The sequence below is a fragment of the Sprattus sprattus genome (genome assembly GCF_963457725.1).
Source record: "Sprattus sprattus genome assembly, chromosome: 12".
NCBI classification, from domain to species: Eukaryota; Metazoa; Chordata; class Actinopteri; order Clupeiformes; family Clupeidae; genus Sprattus; species Sprattus sprattus.
In genome coordinates, this window is record NC_137910.1 from 13,639,112 (window position 1) to 13,657,154 (window position 18,043).

General features: G+C 44.4%; 2 protein-coding genes across 4 annotated transcripts in view; both read right to left on the reverse strand.

Moving 5' to 3' along the window:
* Positions 1-18,043, reverse strand: part of peli1b (pellino E3 ubiquitin protein ligase 1b) — a 44,847-nt gene that overhangs the window by 18,477 nt on the left and 8,327 nt on the right. Inside the window, exon 1 of one of the 3 annotated variants that reach the window (XM_080848937.1) lies at positions 5,833-5,856. The exons of the other annotated variants lie outside the window; for them this stretch is intronic. The gene's annotated coding sequence lies outside the window, so the exon portion shown is untranslated. Of the gene's footprint in view, positions 1-5,832; positions 5,857-18,043 lie in introns of those variants that run through there. 3 annotated transcript variants of the gene reach the window in all.
* Positions 5,475-7,709, reverse strand: LOC308373519 (uncharacterized protein; the record flags this gene model as incomplete). Its single annotated transcript, XM_080849093.1, has 5 exons — positions 7,126-7,709; positions 6,846-7,002; positions 6,299-6,457; positions 5,794-5,975; positions 5,475-5,482 (listed from the first exon to the last, which is right to left on the reverse strand). Exons 1-5 carry the CDS (start codon positions 7,613-7,615, stop codon positions 5,475-5,477), a joined length of 996 nt encoding a protein of 331 aa, XP_080705219.1. The 5' UTR covers positions 7,616-7,709.

Here is an 18,043-nt window from a genome sequence, read left to right on the forward strand (position 1 = left end):
CCCGGCTTAACCCTGGCCTCTGCTGCCTCCAAACCCAAACACGTGGCATTGTAATTACCCTCCATTCCACCCAGACAACCAGCAACCAGGGGCCCGAATCTGTGGACCACAGAGTTTCTCCCTCTCTCTAGCCTTCTCTCTTTCGCTCTTTCTCTCTCTCCCTCTCTCTTGCTCTGTAGCCTTCTCTCTCACTTTCTCTCTGGCCAGCCGGTCAGCTGAGGGGACGAGTCGCCATGCAGTCCAGGCCCCTTGTTCTTTCACACTTCCTCTCCACCCCTCTCTCGCCCCGCCTCAGTCTGGGCTCACACTCTTCCTATGCTATGTGCAGACAAGTCTGTAGGTAATGAAGAGAGTGTGTGTCTGTGTGTCTGTGTGTGTGTGTATGTGTGTGTGTGTGTGTGTGTGAGAACTCATTCTTGATGTCAGACAAGAAATACAGTCAGGGCAGAACCTCAGAAGAATTACAGCAGAGTAGCATGAGAAGGTGCTCTTTCTAGGGTACTTTCAGGCTTGTTTGTGTGACACACACACACACACTTTTGGTTTAACACAGAAAGGTGAGATATGAATCCTTTTCAAGTGAAATAGCACCACGCCCTGAACACATGGGCACACGTGTGCGTATGTATGTGTGTGTGTGTGTGTGTGTGTGTGTGACTGCGTGTGCTGGATACACTTAGCCATTGATCGCTGCATTGATTACTTCTCCACTGAACCACAAACATTTCACCGCCCGCAGCTAGCTGACAGGTACAAATCATGCAGCCACCAAGAGGATCATTTTTAGCCTCAACACACACACACCCACGATGTATTGCCGAGATTCATACAAATAAACGACAGCAGTACTAGGCCGCAAGGTGAAGCACGAAAAGTGCTTTAGAAAACGAATCCCGTTCCACTCACTGGCATCTACACAATCTTTAGCTTATAAAAAAGAACGAGTCATGGTTAGTTACCAAAAAAAAGTTCGTCGCTGATTTTCCAGTCGATCGTCTATATGGCTTTGTTTTATGCCGAACTAGAGACTTCAGAGCGTAATAAGATTTTTGTCGGGAGCCGTGCCACGGTTCGACACGTGATCATGCTACACCAATGAGAAGGCTGCTTTTTGACAACAAAATGGAAAAATGGCGGCTCCCGTGTGGTTAGACACAACGTTAAAGATCGAGAAATACACTCGAACATCCTCAAAAGTGGGCTAAATTAATTCTAATTAGTGCTGTATACATAGCCGCGTCCAAGAAGAACAATGAGGCAAATATACGATAATGTTATTTTTATGTTAAGTCATTTAGATCAAGTTTGACATACATGGGAATACACATTACTGACGATCGTACATGGACTGTGAACACCCAGCACACCGAAGAAATCAAGGCAAAGACTGTACTTCCTACATCAGCTGAAGAGCATTCAGAGCATCCGCACGCATCAGCTGTGTGTCCTGACAGCATCACTTGGTATGGGAACTGTACAGCCTGTGACTGCAGCACCGAATCATCAGAGCATCTCTCCATATCCTGCAGGAGACCTACAAGAAAAGACTTACCTACCAGCGCCCAAGGTATTGTAAAGGATTCCTAACATCCTGACCATGGACTGAGGTCAGGCAAACGTCTCTGCTGCTACAAGACCAGAACAGAGAGACTGAGGAGGAGCTTCTTTCCTCAAGCATTCCTTATCCTGAACACACACAATAACTATAAAACATCAATTACACCTTTTTTCACACACTGCTCTCCCTCTTGCTGAAAAATATTTCTTGATCTTTCTTTCTTCACACTCGCACAGAAAAAACAGTAGTATTTCTATGTATGTGACAAATAAACCTCCATGTATCAATAAAAGGCAGTAATTGTACTTATACCAATGACCATCTGTTTGTTCATTCATTCATTCATTCTTCCACAAATGAAAACAACACTAATTAACCATAAAAACACTCTTTATGAAACATGAAATATGATATATAAAACTGTACAAAACTGAATAAGAAATAACAGATTAGGGACACTCAGTCCTCACTGTCAGTGTCAGTGTCAGTGTCAGGACAGTTATCTTCCAGTTCCTCAGATTCTTTTGTGTTGGCACAACTACAGCAACGACATAGGTCTGTGCAACACAATCCTGCAGAAAAACAGGAACATCTGTCTGTCTCACAGCCACCTTTGCAGCCACAGTGTATCACATGCAAAACACTGTCAGGGGCCGGATTTCTAGTCATCCACGTGACTTGCAAGTTCCCATCCTCTATTTGCCAACCATATCCAGCAGGTGATGGAGCACTTATATTTTGTTTGAGACAGGACCTCATTATTGCAGCCTGGTAGTTTGCCCTTTTGCAGTGCTGATGGAGGGCATCAGTGGTAGGGGGAATGGATAATTCTGGCAAGGCTGATGATGTCAAACAGAAAGCCTTGTACCTAGCTTCATTTACATTATCAGCAGCTGGCTGATCATATAAGTGGCATACATACTGGCAAAGAAATGCAAATGTTGACTGCTCCAAGTTAAAGTTAGTACCTAAACTTTTAAAAGCCTTTAGGTACTCATCTTTCTCACATGCAACAGAAAATGTCTTTCTTTTTCCTTTGCCATAAAAGGCACTTGTGGTGTCACACCCAGAGAATGTGTGAATTCCGATCAAGGCTGAACACACACTGGTTCCAAGAGCTGATGACACCTTGGTAATGTCAATGATACGTGTCCTGTTGCCAGTCCCTGTGAAAACATATAAAGTGCATGGCAAATCTGCCTGCACACTTACAGCAATGACTGCCACATCAGTGTCAGAGCTCTTGATAATTACAGATTTATGCTCCCGTGCAGCATGTTGTGCATGTAAAAACACCCTTGTGTCACATTCTTCATGATCACACTGCAGGTCTTCAACAACACAAACAGACTGTACACCCTCCTTAACAGTCACACAGTGACACTGATTTTGATGTGCTATGTACAAGCAGATGTTTTTGCACAATTTTGTAAGGTCTGCATTTTTCCATGCAACATACAGGAATTCTGCAAGTGCTTCTTTATTTGTTCCTTCCGAGAGAAACTTTTTCCATTGGGTTGGGGTCTTCTGAGTTGGGCCAAAGATTTGCATGCGTTGTGACCCTGCATCAGCTCTACGTGACCGTTCTAGGTTTTTGATACTGATGAGTGGATACTGGTCAGTGACAAAGTCAATGCGTGTACACTTGTGCTGAAAAGCGAGTTGCAGTGTGTTCTGAAGGATGGTATCTGCAAGGTCTCCAAATGTACCTGGGCTGGATCGCATGGCCTGTATGACTGCCATACCATCAAAAAGAATGGCACCATCCACTGGAACTTGGTCAACCAAGCAGTCTCCACCTTTGTTCTCTAATAGATCCATGAGAGCTGATTTATTTGTTTTGGCAAGTAAACCATCAGCACTTGCTAATGGATAGGACACAGTTCCCAAGGAATATGACAGAATTTCCCTCATTTCAACTTTTCTGCTCTGACCAAGGATGAGGAGCCTGGAAAACAACTTTTTGTCAGCACGTAAAATCACTTCCTTGCCTGCTGCAGATTTTTTTTTTTGCTTAACCTGGTCTTTGAAGGTCTTGAGTTTTTGTGATTTTATGGGGGCAAATATGTCAACAGATTTTGATAACAGTCTCTGGTCAATAAATTCTTGTGCGGCATTTTCACCCTTTTCTGAGGCAACAAGCAAATCCTTCACGATTTCTTCTGTTGCTACTCTTCCAGAGCTAAGACACACAATGCCGTCTTGGTATACATCAAAAGGGTTGAGCATGGAATCAATGGTGGAAATAATTCTGCTGACAGCCTTTTCATCAGCATTGATGCGTGTGGTGTCAAGGTCTTTTCGAGTCCTCAGCTCAGGAGATATCCCTGCCATTGATTCACACTGTCTTGCTATAGCGGCTCGTTCATGCTGTGACAGTATCCAGCGATACACTGCAGACCGATTTTGTGTCATCCCTGTCCAACCACCTTTTGTCTTGGCATCTCTGTTCAGTGTTTGCTCAATAGCCTGGTCGCAAGCAATGGAGGCAAATCCATGAACACTTTGTCGCTGGACAGTCCATTGGCCTTTCACATTCATCTCACTGTGGCAAGAGCGATGTGTGAGGGTTAAATTCACCATTTCCAGCCAGTACGCAGGTAAATATCGAGCATAATTGACTCGATCGTAGGCAAAAAACCATGGCATCATTAATCGGACTGTGTCCAGGTGAAGTTGCCATCTTGACTCTCGCGTTGCTCTCACAAACAGGAGGAGTAGCTGCATCATGTCTATGTACGAGCTCCAGAAAGCAAATGTTGCATTCTCTTTACTTTTCCTCTGCACAAAGTCAGCGTATTTGGAACACGTACTGTCAAACCTCTTATCTCCACTCAAAACATCCATCAATCCGTCTGGAAAGGCACATTCCATGTTAGCGATGACATCCATGCACACAGCACTCTCATGTGGTGGCAATGAGTCCAAGAAGCTGATGAACCTCATGCGCTGCAGACTCTCATAGAGAAGTTTATGAGCCCTCATGCTGCGATTGTAGTGATGCCCATTTATTACCCCATTGATGGATCCTGGGGCAACAACTTCTGACTCAATGAGGATGTCTTGCAGTCCTGCATCTCCAAACCTTTTGCCTAAAATACTCAAGTAGGACATGCATGTGTGGAATTCGCCTAATCTAACCACTAAACGTTTTGTGAAGTCATCATTCTTCCAGCGTATTTGCTGTGCCTTAGCATATATAGCCTGGTCAAACACTAAAACTATATGATCCAGTTCTAGCTGATCAGCAATCTGGACACTTCGCTTCAGAATAGTGTTCACTGTTGACATCTCTGTTGGTGAAGCCTCAATTACTGGCAGATAATACAATGCTGACTTCTGCAGAGTATTTTCACCTTGAAGCAGTGTATGGAACCCTGTCCAGTTTGGGATTGCACAGCTATCCGTATATGTGGCCTTCACAAAAACATAAGCCAATTCAGCTTTTGAAACATGGTCGGTGTGCATTCTGCATAATGCTGTTGACTGTTGGTGACGCAAGTTCTCTGGCCCATGCCTTTTGGACTGATGGTACGGTGCTATAGGCATTTGGGGGGGGGCTTTGAATGAGGAAACTCCCTTCCTTAGTGGCTGTCTGGTTGCTGTGGACATAGGCTCGATGGCAAAACTCTGGAGCATGATTCCATTGGTATGGTGAGTAGTTCCACGACCTGATAGAGTCTCCTCCCCAAAGTCAATGTTATCCCACACAAGCGTTGTGGGTGCCCTCTTTGAGAATCCTTTTGGAATTTTGTCTCCGCCTTCTACTAGAGTCAGTTGGGCAAGGCTAGTGTCTAGACTCAAAACTGTGTCCCATGATGCACAATGTCCCAGTTTGTTAAGCAGTGACACAAGGCGGGATGATCCAGTTAAATGCCGGACAGTCAAACCTAAAGTCAAGGACTTAGGTGTCTGCTTACGGCCCTTGGAAGCAAGGTACACAATGTCTTGACAAACAGACAGCACTTTCAAATGCAAGTCATCAGCAATGTTGACAAAATGATCCAGTGTTGGCTCCTCAGAGGCGCCTGTAATCCAGCTTACTAGATTGTAAAGCGCAAGGGGAACAACAGTTTGTGCTTCAGTGACATTCAAATTTTCAGAGGTTGGAGGCCATGGGCATGACATGCCAGGAGTGTCACTAAGATGTCTTTTCAAGATCAACGCTGCTGTATATAGTGTCCTTCCGTCCTCTTGGGTTGTTTGCCATTTTGTTGTCAATTTTTCAGTCTCACTGTCTGCCTGGCTCTCACTAGACTGTGTGGTTTCCGCACCTGATGGAGAAGGTAGCATGTCCACGAGTGTACCGGTTGACAGGGTCTCTGCAAAAACCAGCTCGCAGATGTTGCGCTTGGTGGGAATTTGAAACACCAGCTGGGGGAACTCACGAGTCAGCCTCCTCTTCAACATATCCTGTCTGCAATACAACAAAACATTGACAATTAAGAGTCACAGGAGTATCATGAAAAGCAGAGAGTGGTGGAGGTGGTACAAGACATTACAGGCTAGAACATATCTGCCATACAGCACATTTAACAGCAAAGATCCCCAAGAAAGGCACACAAGATCACAAACCACACCACACACACACATCAGCTGTTCTCTTGGTTGCCAACTGGCACATGTATGTGCAACAGCAGACTTAAAAACAGTTTCTCATGCCTGTCACACACAGGTTGTGTAAAGCTGGACTTGCACATGACAAATAATAAGACTTGAAGAAAAATGCATTGCAGTTACCTGTAGTTTGAAGCATCAAGACCTTCATTTGCTTTCACCAGTTCAATGAAGGCCTTCCTCAGCTGGTCCATTCTGAGCACCTCTTGGTTGACAAGCAGCCTTTGGCGAATGATCCGCTCACAGAATATCTTAAAGCTGACATCGAACATGGGCTCATTCCTAAAACACATATGAATGAGAAGTAAAGAAATGAATAAGTGTTGTGATTGTGTGCACATACACAGACTGCAGATTAAATGTTTACTTAAATATCTTATAGCTGACATCCAACATGGGCTAATTCCTAAAACACATATGAATGAGAAGTAAAGAAATGATTAAGTGTTGTGATTGTGTGCACATACACAGACTGCCGATTAAATGTTTACTTAAATATCTTATAGCTGACATCAAACATGGGCTAATTCCTAAAACACATATGAATGAGAAGTAAAGAAATTAATAAGTGTTGTGATTGTGTGCACATACAACAGACTGCAGATTAAATGTTTACTTATATAATGTTAAGTTAGTAGCTCATTGAAATGCAATATAATAAATAACTTACTGTTCTTTCTCCGTTTTTTCAGGCTTCGTCAAAAACCTGGTGTACCGATTGTAACAGCCTTTGTGGTATTGCACCTCCAGAGCCACACAATCTTTGTCTTTTATATGCAAAAGAATACTTTGGTCGTCCTTCAACTCGGCAGCTTTCTGCAATTGGCCTTAATGAAACAAAAAGGATGGCTCAATGAGTTTGTTGACATATCTCTCACACATAATTTAACCTTTCAGTCACTCAACCACAGTGTGTGTGTGTGTGTGTGTGTGTGTGTGTGTGTTTTTACCTGCTGTTAATGTTTCAGCCTTGGACAAAGGATCCCTTTTTCGATGGCCTCCTCGGTAGATAAACTTCTTCTCCCTTTTTTTACAAATTATGCACAGGGCAGGAAGGACGGGCCCTGAGCCTGCGATTGGCAGCCCTGACCTGGATCGCAGTTTCTTTGTTGGACTCTTGCTGCTAGAAGTCGATGGAATGGCCTCGTGGTCTTCTTTGTCCTCGGGGTCTTCCGTAGCTTTTTGTCTCTCACGTGCAAGACGTCTTTCCACCTTTGCGATGGCATTTTTGTCCGTAAATCTACGGTAGCACGTGTGATGGAAGCCAGCTTCCTTGGGAATATTGTCAAACTCGACATCAACACAGTGTTTAAAGTTCTCAGCCAGGTCCCGAGACTCACCCTCCAAACCGAGCCACTTCTGTAGGCTTGTCCTGTATGTATTCCATCGTGCAGCGGTGAAACTATTTACATTCTCGTACTTGTTCGAAGTAATATGCATATAACATGTGTATTTTTGTTTGCTTTTCAATTGTTGTACGAGTTTTTTATAACTATTTGGTTCATTATCGTCGTCGTCCGTAGTGTTCGACGAAGACATGGTGACTGTTCGGGTGTTATCCTCTATCGTTCACGTTGGATCTAACCACACGGGAGCCGCCATATTGCCATTCTGTTTACAAAAAGCAGCCCTCTCATTGGATAAGCATGATCACATGTCGAACCGTGGCACGGCTCCCGACAAAAATCTTATTACGCTCTGAAGTCTCTAGTTCTGCATAAAACAAAGCCATATAGACGATCGACTGGAAAATCAGCGACGAACTTTTTTTTGGTAACTAACCACGACTCGTTCTTTTTTATCAGATAAAGATTGTGTAGATGCCAGTGAGTGGAACGGGCTGAAACGAAAACCGTGTTCACCTTACGGCCTATACTAAAGGTCTGAGGAAACTCTTAGAGTATCTTTTCACTACTCTAAAGGTCACAGAGCACAATCTGTAATTAGAGATGCACCGATCAATCGGCCGCCGATTAAAAAAGCCGGTTTTATATCCAACCGGCCACAATCGGTGACCGGCCGGTCACTGTCGTAATTTCCGGTTTTCGGCCGATCAAACTGACCCGCATGCGCGGTGCGTAGCAGCTCAAGGCGCCCAGAGCAAAACAGCTAAAAACTAGCAAGACTCGCGAAGAAAACATGTAGCTGATTTGGACTTATTTGACTGTGTGCCAGGACGACCCAAAACACGTTGTTTGTAATGCTTGCAAGTCAAAAATAAGACATGTGTAGCGTCCGTGTTAGGGCTCTCTCAAGAACTCACAATGAGAAAATATCTCTTTGGATAAGTAGCTCTCCGTTTAATAAAAGCGTATTTCACTCGTGCTCAGAATAACCACAACAAGTCAACCCATTACCATGGCAACTCCCCTAACAGAAATCCCGTTGCCACTAGTCCCATTATGGAATGCTACACATGTGGCTGCCAGTGCAGAAAAAGACGTTTACAAATATATGGATATCTTCGCAAATAACTATTAAAAAATGTGAAACACATCGGGATATTTAGCCGATCATTATGCAGAATAATATTCCTTACAGTTGAGTAGAATATGTTTGTTAGAAAAAGATCGCTATTTTCACAAATTAACGTCTGTCATTCGTCTGTCGTCTGTCACTCTACTGAGAGTAGTCGAGTAACGTTAACGTTAGGATGTAAAAAACGCTGGCATGAAAACAAAACACACTACCCTGCACTTGCCCAAGCCTACCTCTCTGCTCCATGTACAAGCGTCGACAGCGAGCGCTTTTTTAGCTTGGCTAGTAATGTCATAGATGAGAAAAGAAACAGGCTTTCTGGTGAGAAGGCAGAGATGCTTCTGTTTGTGAAGAAGAACCTGCCATTGATGGTTAAGTGATTGCATTGGGAGTGGGATGGAGTACTTTCATCACAACCTAAAGCTACCTGTTTGTATTGATGTTTTTTTTTTTATCCCATATTATGATGCACTTTTTTATTTAGAGAGGTCAAAGGCCTGAAATGTGCAATTTACTTTGAGAACCAGTTTATTTTCAGTACATAATAGTGCACTCTATCTTTTGTTTGTATTTATTTTAGTTTTATCCTAGTTATTGACCTGTAAACTGGACTGAATGTCAGTGTTCTTGAAAAGGGGAGTTATGATAGCATATAGCCTACCACTAGTTGTGGTTTTAATTGCAGTTATAAGCAAAATGTTGTCTGGGAGAAGGGTACTCACGCCAAACAAATATGGTGTCTATTATATGATTATAATTATTTCTTAGAAAATCGGTATCGGAAAAACCGGTTTTGGCAGGTCAGACCTCCTTAAAAACCGGAAATCGGTATCGGCCAAGAATTTTGCAATCGGTGCATCTCTATCTGTAATTATAAATTCCAAGTATACACACACACACACACACAAACACCACTAAATGTGGGTATCAAACATTTTCTAAAATACCAGCCAACAGGCGTGGGATGATGAGCACCTCGGAGGCGTGGTCACACACACACGGACAGATTTGATAGCCGAATGGACACACTCAAGTTGATCTGACAGTCACCTTGTGAGTAGGGATGCACGATAATATCGGCACAACATCGGTATCGGCAGATAAAAGCTTCAAAACGTAATTATTGGCATCGGCAGCTATTAAAATTTCGGCCAATGTACCTGGCCGATAAGGTGATGTTCAAATTATGCACACGCGAAGCAAATGATTAAGTTACTAGGCCTATATGAGCGCCAACAACGTATTTCAACATGTCGGCTGTGTGGCAGTACTTCACAGTATCAGAGGATGTTGACAAAATGGCTATTTGTCAGGAAACTTTTCAGAAGATGGAGAGGAGACGACAGCTTGGCCGTAACATAGGTTGCATGCATGCACACCACCCACGTGCAACGCTTTGCAACATTACCTGTCGCGCGCTAATAGACATTCATAAGTTGCTAGTTAGCTAGACAACACTAGCCAGTTAGCCTAGAAGGGACGTTATTAAACTGTAAGTCAGTTAGCCAACGTTAGCTTACCAAGTTAGACAAGTTGCATTTTCAGAGTGTAGTTCAAGGAGGTACTGTTCAAATATGAAAATTGTGACGTGAAAATATAATTAAATGTGCCATATTTGAAATAATTTCAACAGATTTCATGAGTGAATGTCTATTTCTAAAATGATACAAATAAGGTTTTGAATTTCCCGTATCTACAGCAATACCCTATCATAATAACAGATTCATTCTAGTACAGGTGAGACTTTTCAATAATTAAAAAGCAGAGGTGTATATATCGGTAATCGGCCAAAATGAGCTCGTAAATATCGGCATTTCGGATACAATTCAATATCCCTACTTGTGAGCACTAAGGCCTGTGTTGTAAAAATAAAACAAAAATCACCTCGGCCACACAGGCCTGCTCCTAAACGTCATAACTGTTGCTCTGCGTGGAAGGCCTCTGCCTGAGACGGAAGCAACACTGATATGACAATTGTGTTCCAAGACACTCTATTTATAGCGGCGCTAATTGCTTGGCTTTTGCCAGAGCTGAAAGATCAGACACATTACCCTCAGAGTATGGAACTGCAAGTCTACTGTGAAAAGTTAGTCAAACTAGCAGTAGGTATCTATAGAAATATATGAGCTAGAAGCTTATGGTACATGTATAGTAGTACACTAGCGCTATTGGTCAGACTACTGCTTGGGCCATGTTGAATCCTGAAGCTCTAAGTGTTGTACCGCTTCAGTTATAGCTAAACAGCAGATTATTAAATGACTACAAATAGGTCCTTTTTAAGCTGGAGTAGTCTACGAGTCATCTGACTAAAACACACTGCACACAAAGAATAAAAGAGAAACAGCTATTCAGAGAAGACAGCCCAAAGGCTGGATATAGAATGGGCAAGAGTCAGGAGTCAAAGTAGGTAAGAATTAGTGTGTGTGTGTGTGTGTGTGTGTGTGTGTGTGTGTGTGTGTGTGTGTGGTGATGACATTTACTCCATCTAAACAGCAGCCACACTGTAGGCTTGGCCAGGGAACTGGAGGACTGGAGCTCGATTCAGGATGCAAAAGAAGAGAATGAACAAAGGGAGAGGGAGAGAGGGGGGGGGGGAGGGACAGATAGAGAGAGAGGAACAAAGAGAGAGTGGGACAGAAAGAGGGACAGAGAGAGGGACAGAGAGGAAGAGAGAGACACAGAGAGAGAAAATGAAAGAAAGGGAAGGAGAGAAATAACAGGGTGGAAGCAAGCGAAAAGAGGAAAGTACAGAGCAGAGAGATGAGCGAAACCAAAGAGAGGTCTAAAGAAAAGCACTTTCTGTTCTCGCCTAGGTGATCAGTGGGCACCGTCGTGTTGCCCTGGTTCAGATGTGAGTCATCAGATAATGGGCAAAGGGCACCTGACGGGTACGCGGTGGGTGGCCTGCCGGTGGCCTGCCGGTGCCCCGTGCTGGCATGCCAGTGGGATAGCGGACACCTCCGCTGCTGGAGCAGAATGCTGGCGCTGGGCGGAGGGCACTGGGCACGCTCGGGTCTGCCAAGCTTATGCCCAACAAGGGAGGACCCCGAAGGAACAGGCCAAGTTCAAGATGGAGAGAGAGAGAGAGAGAGTGCTCATTAAGAGATTTCAGGGATAAGGGGAGTGTGAGAACTAGGCCTCACACTCAGCACTAGCAGCAGGAGGTGAGGGTGTGATGGAGGTGTTGAGGCCGTGGTTGACACTCGTTTCATAAGGAAGCCGTCAGTCACACGCAGCAACAGCCGCGCACACGTGCACAGGCAGCACAACACAGCATACACAAACAGGAGTGCTGGACGTCACTTTAGAGCACTTTCAATGGCTGGGTGTCACCTAAGAGCAATTTATTTGGCTGGTCCTCACATTAGAGCACTTTCATTGGCCTGCTGAACAACACTAGGGACTCTGGGAAAAGTCACACTCAAATGTTTGGTTATCGATAATGAAGGCAAAGAATGCTGCCTTTCTCTCTTTCTCTCGCGCTTTCTCCCCTTACCTTAAAATTTAGACACACACACATCTGACAGTCATCTGGAGCAGAGACAGAGAGCTGTGGAGTCCTTCCCAGTGCAGTAGAGTTCTTGGTATTTGGGCAGGGCTCTCATTCCCGTTTCCCCCAACTTGGTGTCTGTCTGCGTTGCACATGTTCCAAAATTGTTTGTGGGATTACAACCCAACCCACCCCACCCCTATACACACACCTCAGCATTTTTTCACACTTCTCTTCTCAGCCTTGGAAAAATCCCAGTCTTTTCAAGTTTCACTTTTACATAGAGAGAGAGAGAGAGAGAGAGAGAGAGAGAGAGAGAGAGAGAGAGAGAGAGAGACTGGACAATCAACAAAACACAGGGTGGATAAGGAAAGCAGCTTGTGGAATCCACTCTGTAACAAACCAACTCTGTTTCTCAGCCTGAAAAAAAAACCACACACTGCTATTTCTGGGTCTGTCCTTACAGCACATTGGTGAGGAAGGTTCAATAGACCATTATGATTTTAAGCTCTGCGTCAAGTGAGGAGAACAGAGCTTGGCCAAATTCTGCAGAAGACTTAACTCTTGTGCTATGCACACCCAACCACTGGGAACACGATGTGCTGTTATCGTTAGAGAGGAGTGCTTTTCTTCCAGGAAGGCGTTGCCTCCCCTCCCCCCTCCTCCTGAGCTTGCACCTAGGGCCAGGGGTTTAGTCTGACTCTAGTCTGAAGTGTGGCAATAACAGCAGTGGTTTAGGCACCTGCCTTGTTTGAAAGCCTGCCTCCCTCCCTCCCTCCCTCCATCAATCCATCCATCCTAAAACGACTTCCAGCGTGGCCGGAACAGATTATGGGCTGGCGTTGTCAGGGTGGTGTGCCAGCTGTGGGATTCTTGTGGTTCCTCTGAGCTCCCATGAACAGCTGCGCCAGTTGAATCTCTTCCCGCATGTTGCAGGCCCATTCCTCCTTGTATGTTCCATGAGATGTGGTCACACCACCAGATAACAACAACAAAAACACCCCGCAGGTCAGACGTTCCGCTAGAGAAAAATGTTGCCGGTCAAAATGACCGGCAGAGGTTTCATTTTCCGGACATTTTAATGATAAGCCGGTCAAATATCCATTTCTGCTTCTTAATTAGCCTATTGAAGAAAACTGACGCCATGCATACCTGAAATAATAACATGATCGGGTCGTTTAGAATGCAACATGTTTATTTGCGTAAGTTTACAATGGAAAAAAAAACCATAAATGTCTGATGAACGTCAATTGTGGCCTTTAAATCGCAACCTGCTGTGGTGTTAAATTGAGCTCCGCAACATGGACATTGCTCTGACTATGTTCGATGACAGCAGAGATTCTAAAATGATTCAACCCTCTTGTGAATCCGTTGCGTCATCCTGCCTTTTCGCAGTGCTAACAGAACATTTTACTGTTACCATCAATTACCTCGCACCTTGGCCAAGGGAACTTTCACTCCATTCCGACATAAACGCCTGACACTTCGCCTTTTCTCTGGTGAAGCTGTTTGAACATCTAGGGCTTCAGTGTTTGGAAATGTCACTTTCTACATGAACTAGTTCAGTTCATAATTCATAATTTTGAACCAAGTTCACAGCACCCAAAAAAGAACTTGTTCAGTTCTTTTTTTCAATATGTTGCGACCTATAATTTTTCAAAATCTCTATCCGTCAGCAATACCGCTTTCGGCAACTCCGGCACTCTCACGCACAGGCACAGTAGAATGAAATAAACCGCTTTCAGACGCAACACTGCAGGTATTACAGGTTCATCCTCGTCAGACGGTTCAACCATCAGTTGCGTTTGGCCTCTGAAAAAAGCTTTTAAGGCTAGTCTGCTTGGCCATGTTTGATCCTTCTCTCTCAGGTCGCTTCTTGTTTGTAACCGACGGTTTGCGCTTTATTTCAAATGCAGTATATGCGTGTTGTTTAATAACTTTCAAACGGCAGAATAATCTGTTCCTTTAAAACATAATAAGGGCAGTGCACGTTTGCTTTATAAGCCTTCATATTAGGATTGTTGTCAAATTCAGATTTGTTTGGGGGATGTTTGGGGTACAGGACTTTTAACAAATTCCAATTGGACAATTTAACCGGTGAGATCTAATCTAATTTTCGGACATTTCAATTTTTTTCCAGTCAATGTCCGGCAATTACCGGATAACGGAAACGCTGCTGCAGGTGTGGAAACACAAGTGAGATCAGATTCTGATTGGATAGTTGCATGTAGGCAACAGATTACAACAAGGTGTTAAAGTGGTCAAATTGACAGAATGTTAGTGTATGTGTGTGTGTGTGTGTGTGTGTGTGTCCGTCCTTGTATGTTTTGACTGGTATCTTCTACTACAGGAGTTCTAATGGCCAAGTGAGTCAGCCGGATTGGCTAACAGAAAGCCCCTACGGACGGCTGTTGGAAGAAGCTTACGATTGCTTTCAGAGAATGTTCCGGCATGTCTCTTTCTGAGCAAGTGTGGAAATTCCAGTGTTTCCATCAGCTCATGAACACACACACACACACCACGACCGTGCATGTGCATGCATAATGCCAAAGGGCATGATCTCATCGTAAACAATCTGAGACAAAGCAAGTGTGTACCAAACCCTCCCATCTCCTATCAACGCAGTACATCTGCCCCTCTCACTCAAACAACACACGAGACACAGAGAGAGAGAGAGAGAGACACACAGACACACACACACAGAGAAACACACACACCCTGCAGCAGAACTGAATAATACACATTGAGCACACATAGCCTACAAAAAGGTCTGCACACAAGGCGTGCAGGGTGAAAAAGAGAACAAATATTTCCATGGTTGCCTGCAACTGATCATTAACCTGAACCACTTAAGACGGCAAACCCAAACAGAGGCACGGCACAGGCTCCCAGCTTACCTCATGTCGCTCACCGAGGCACTGTAATCAGTCCTGACATTCACAGCATGTGAACAGTCACATGACCAGCACGCCTGGCAGTCTGGGTGATCCCCATCACCGGCGTGGGGTGGGGTGGGGGTGGGGAGGACGAGAAGAGGAGAAACTGGCCGTCTGAGTAACACACAATGCAATCACATGCTCCTCATGTGCATTCGAAGCACACCCATTAGTCATATAGATACAATCTCACTGGTACTGCATTTCTGACTTCCTCGTCATGGTAAACCGACGTTCGACTACCACAACAACAAAAGGTCGCAACGGCAACACACGTCATTCCCCCCTTTGTGGAAGGGATTCTGGTAGCTTCTAAAGCCTACCGCCGCACCGCCAGGCTCGCACCCGGGACAAAAGCGGAGTCGGGGCCTGGGGTGACGCAGACCTCCACAGAGCAGGAGTCAGGGAGGAGAAGAGGGCCATTGTGGCCACCTCAGCTCCCTTGGACAAGCAGCCTTTTGTGAGGCCTCCGCCTAAAGGGGAGCTTGCAGCGCTAGAAGTCTCCCCCGGAGTGCTGCTCCTTTCTCCTCTCCTCTCCTCTCCTCTCCTCTCCTCTCCTCTCCTCTCCTCGGCTCTCAGGGCTGGGAGCGCCGCCTGAGGCAGGGAAAGGGTGTGATTCTTGGCAGGCATCGAAAGTTCAGCTCACTTTTGTCCCCACCCCGCGTCTATAAACGACAGGGATGTCGTCTGATATGCTGCACTTTCACAAAGGGGTTGTTGGCAATGAGAAGAGCTTGGCTATAAAGAGCAGGGAGGCTAGTCAGATGCAGCCATTTAAGGGTGCATATTAGGGGGTGGGGGGGGATGAGGACAAATCGTTACAGCTCCATACTGCCATTTTCTAGAAAAACTATACATTAATACTGAATATTACATGTATTAAATCTGCACTGAAGTAATAAACTTGAAGGTTTACTAAAACTTGGAGTAACAAAATCAGTTGCTAAACTTTGTTTTCTAAAAGGTCATTTCAGCATATCACAAAAACTGGTATATTTTAATCAAATCAAACTTTATTTATAAAGGCGCATTTCATACCAGGATAAAATGCAGTGTTTTCATGTACACTCTGCAGTTAGCGGATGGCTGCAAACCTATAACGGTCACTGCTTCAGACTTTTATGAAATGTTGCAATTTCACACCTTTGCAAAGGGAAATGGACACAGGAAGCAGAGACACGTATTAACACCCAGCCGAGACACAAAGGAGGCAGAGAGAAAGAGAAAAAAGGGATAAAGAAAGAGAAGAGCGAGAAAGGTTGATTTATCTGGCTATCAGTTACACAGATTTGACATTCACAATGCCTATAGAGATGTAGGGGTTGACATCACAGACCATATGAGGGCTATAGAGGCAGGCTCAGGGCCATATCAGCTGAGCGCCAGTGTGTCAGCTGGAGTTCAAACAGATAACTAGTAAGGAACACTGTATTGTCAAAATGATAGGCAATTGCTGTAACCTGAAATGCAAAAATAAAAGTCTGTAAAACAACATAAAGTCGTTTTCCCCATCTTCCTATCGATTCTCAAAGAATTAATCAGTGGATTCAGCTGTGGCTCATTTAGTTAGTTAATTCATTTTGGCGATATGCTTACCTGTCATAGCCTAAATCAACAATTAGCTTGACATGCATACTTGAGGAGGCTAATGCCTTACATTAAACCTGGGAATGAGCCATCAAATTAGTGGCAGGGAAAGGAAAAGACTAAAGCGTTCCAAATTGTACAAACTCGCTTGAAAACCTATAACATTTTTGACAGAGAAACAGCAATATAATCACAATTTTGTGATCGCTTTAGAAAGGCTCACTTTTCAGTTGTAGTTTACGCAGGCACCATCTATTGGCCACAAAATTGCATCCAGTGGTTCAAAACACGTAAATAGTCCTACTATACCTGATGCTAACTGCCTGAAGCTAACCCTCCGACTGCTAACTTCCTGGGTTTTACCGAGTGACAGTCTGCCGTCCCTCAAACGGATTAGGACAAGCCAACATTTATGAGATGAAGCTTAACAAATAAAAAAAAACATGTTTGTATAAATGTTTGTATAAATCCCCCAGTATATACGGCCATATCTGCTACTAAGACAGAGCAGTGACCTTTTTACATAAAAACACAAGTACGCTTGGAGACTTCACCATCAGGCACTGTGTTGTCAATTAGGCTTCCTGTTATCAATGGGTAGAGCCTACGAAGAGTGCCTGTGCAATCGGCCTACGCTGTTGATAGCCCTTATACTTGTGTGCTGGTGAGTCTGAGTCACTCTGCAATGCTATTTTGGAAAACATAAACAAACATGGCGGACCAAATGCAGTTGCTGCCCGTGTTGGGAGTAGGAATGTTATTTGTTTGGCTTTTCTTTGCTTAGATTACTGCTTGGGAGTACTGGGAAATAGACACTGTACAATCTGTACAACCCCGTTAATACGTCTGAGGTGAATTTCAAGGCATCTGCCATCTAACAACGTTAGCAAGCTAACTAACCAAAGTAAAGCAGTTCATTAATCTTGCGTCTGCACTGGTAAAGACTTCATCAACACACCCCGAAACCTTGGGCAAGCGCACCAATCACAGATGTTTTGGTCTGCGATTGAGTGGTGTGGAGGACTGTCAGAAATAGATCGGACATGAGGGGGGACAAACAAATGAGAAGTTGGCTGCGATGCAGGTAGAGCGAGGGGAGAGTGAGAGGCAACCACATCAAGAGCCCAATGCCTTAGCCCGCGGGTACTGCTTACAGTAAGGGGAAGGAGAGGTGAGGGAGAGAGAGGGGAAGAGGAAAGAAAGAGGAAGAGATGGTTGGCCAAGCTACCACAATCACACTTTTAAAAAAAGCCACATCAGCAATCACAGCAGCTGTTGCACTGTGCTTTAAAGACAACTTTGGGGATAAGCACTCAGACCAGCACACACACACACACACACACACACACACACACACACACACGGCTGGTAACTAAA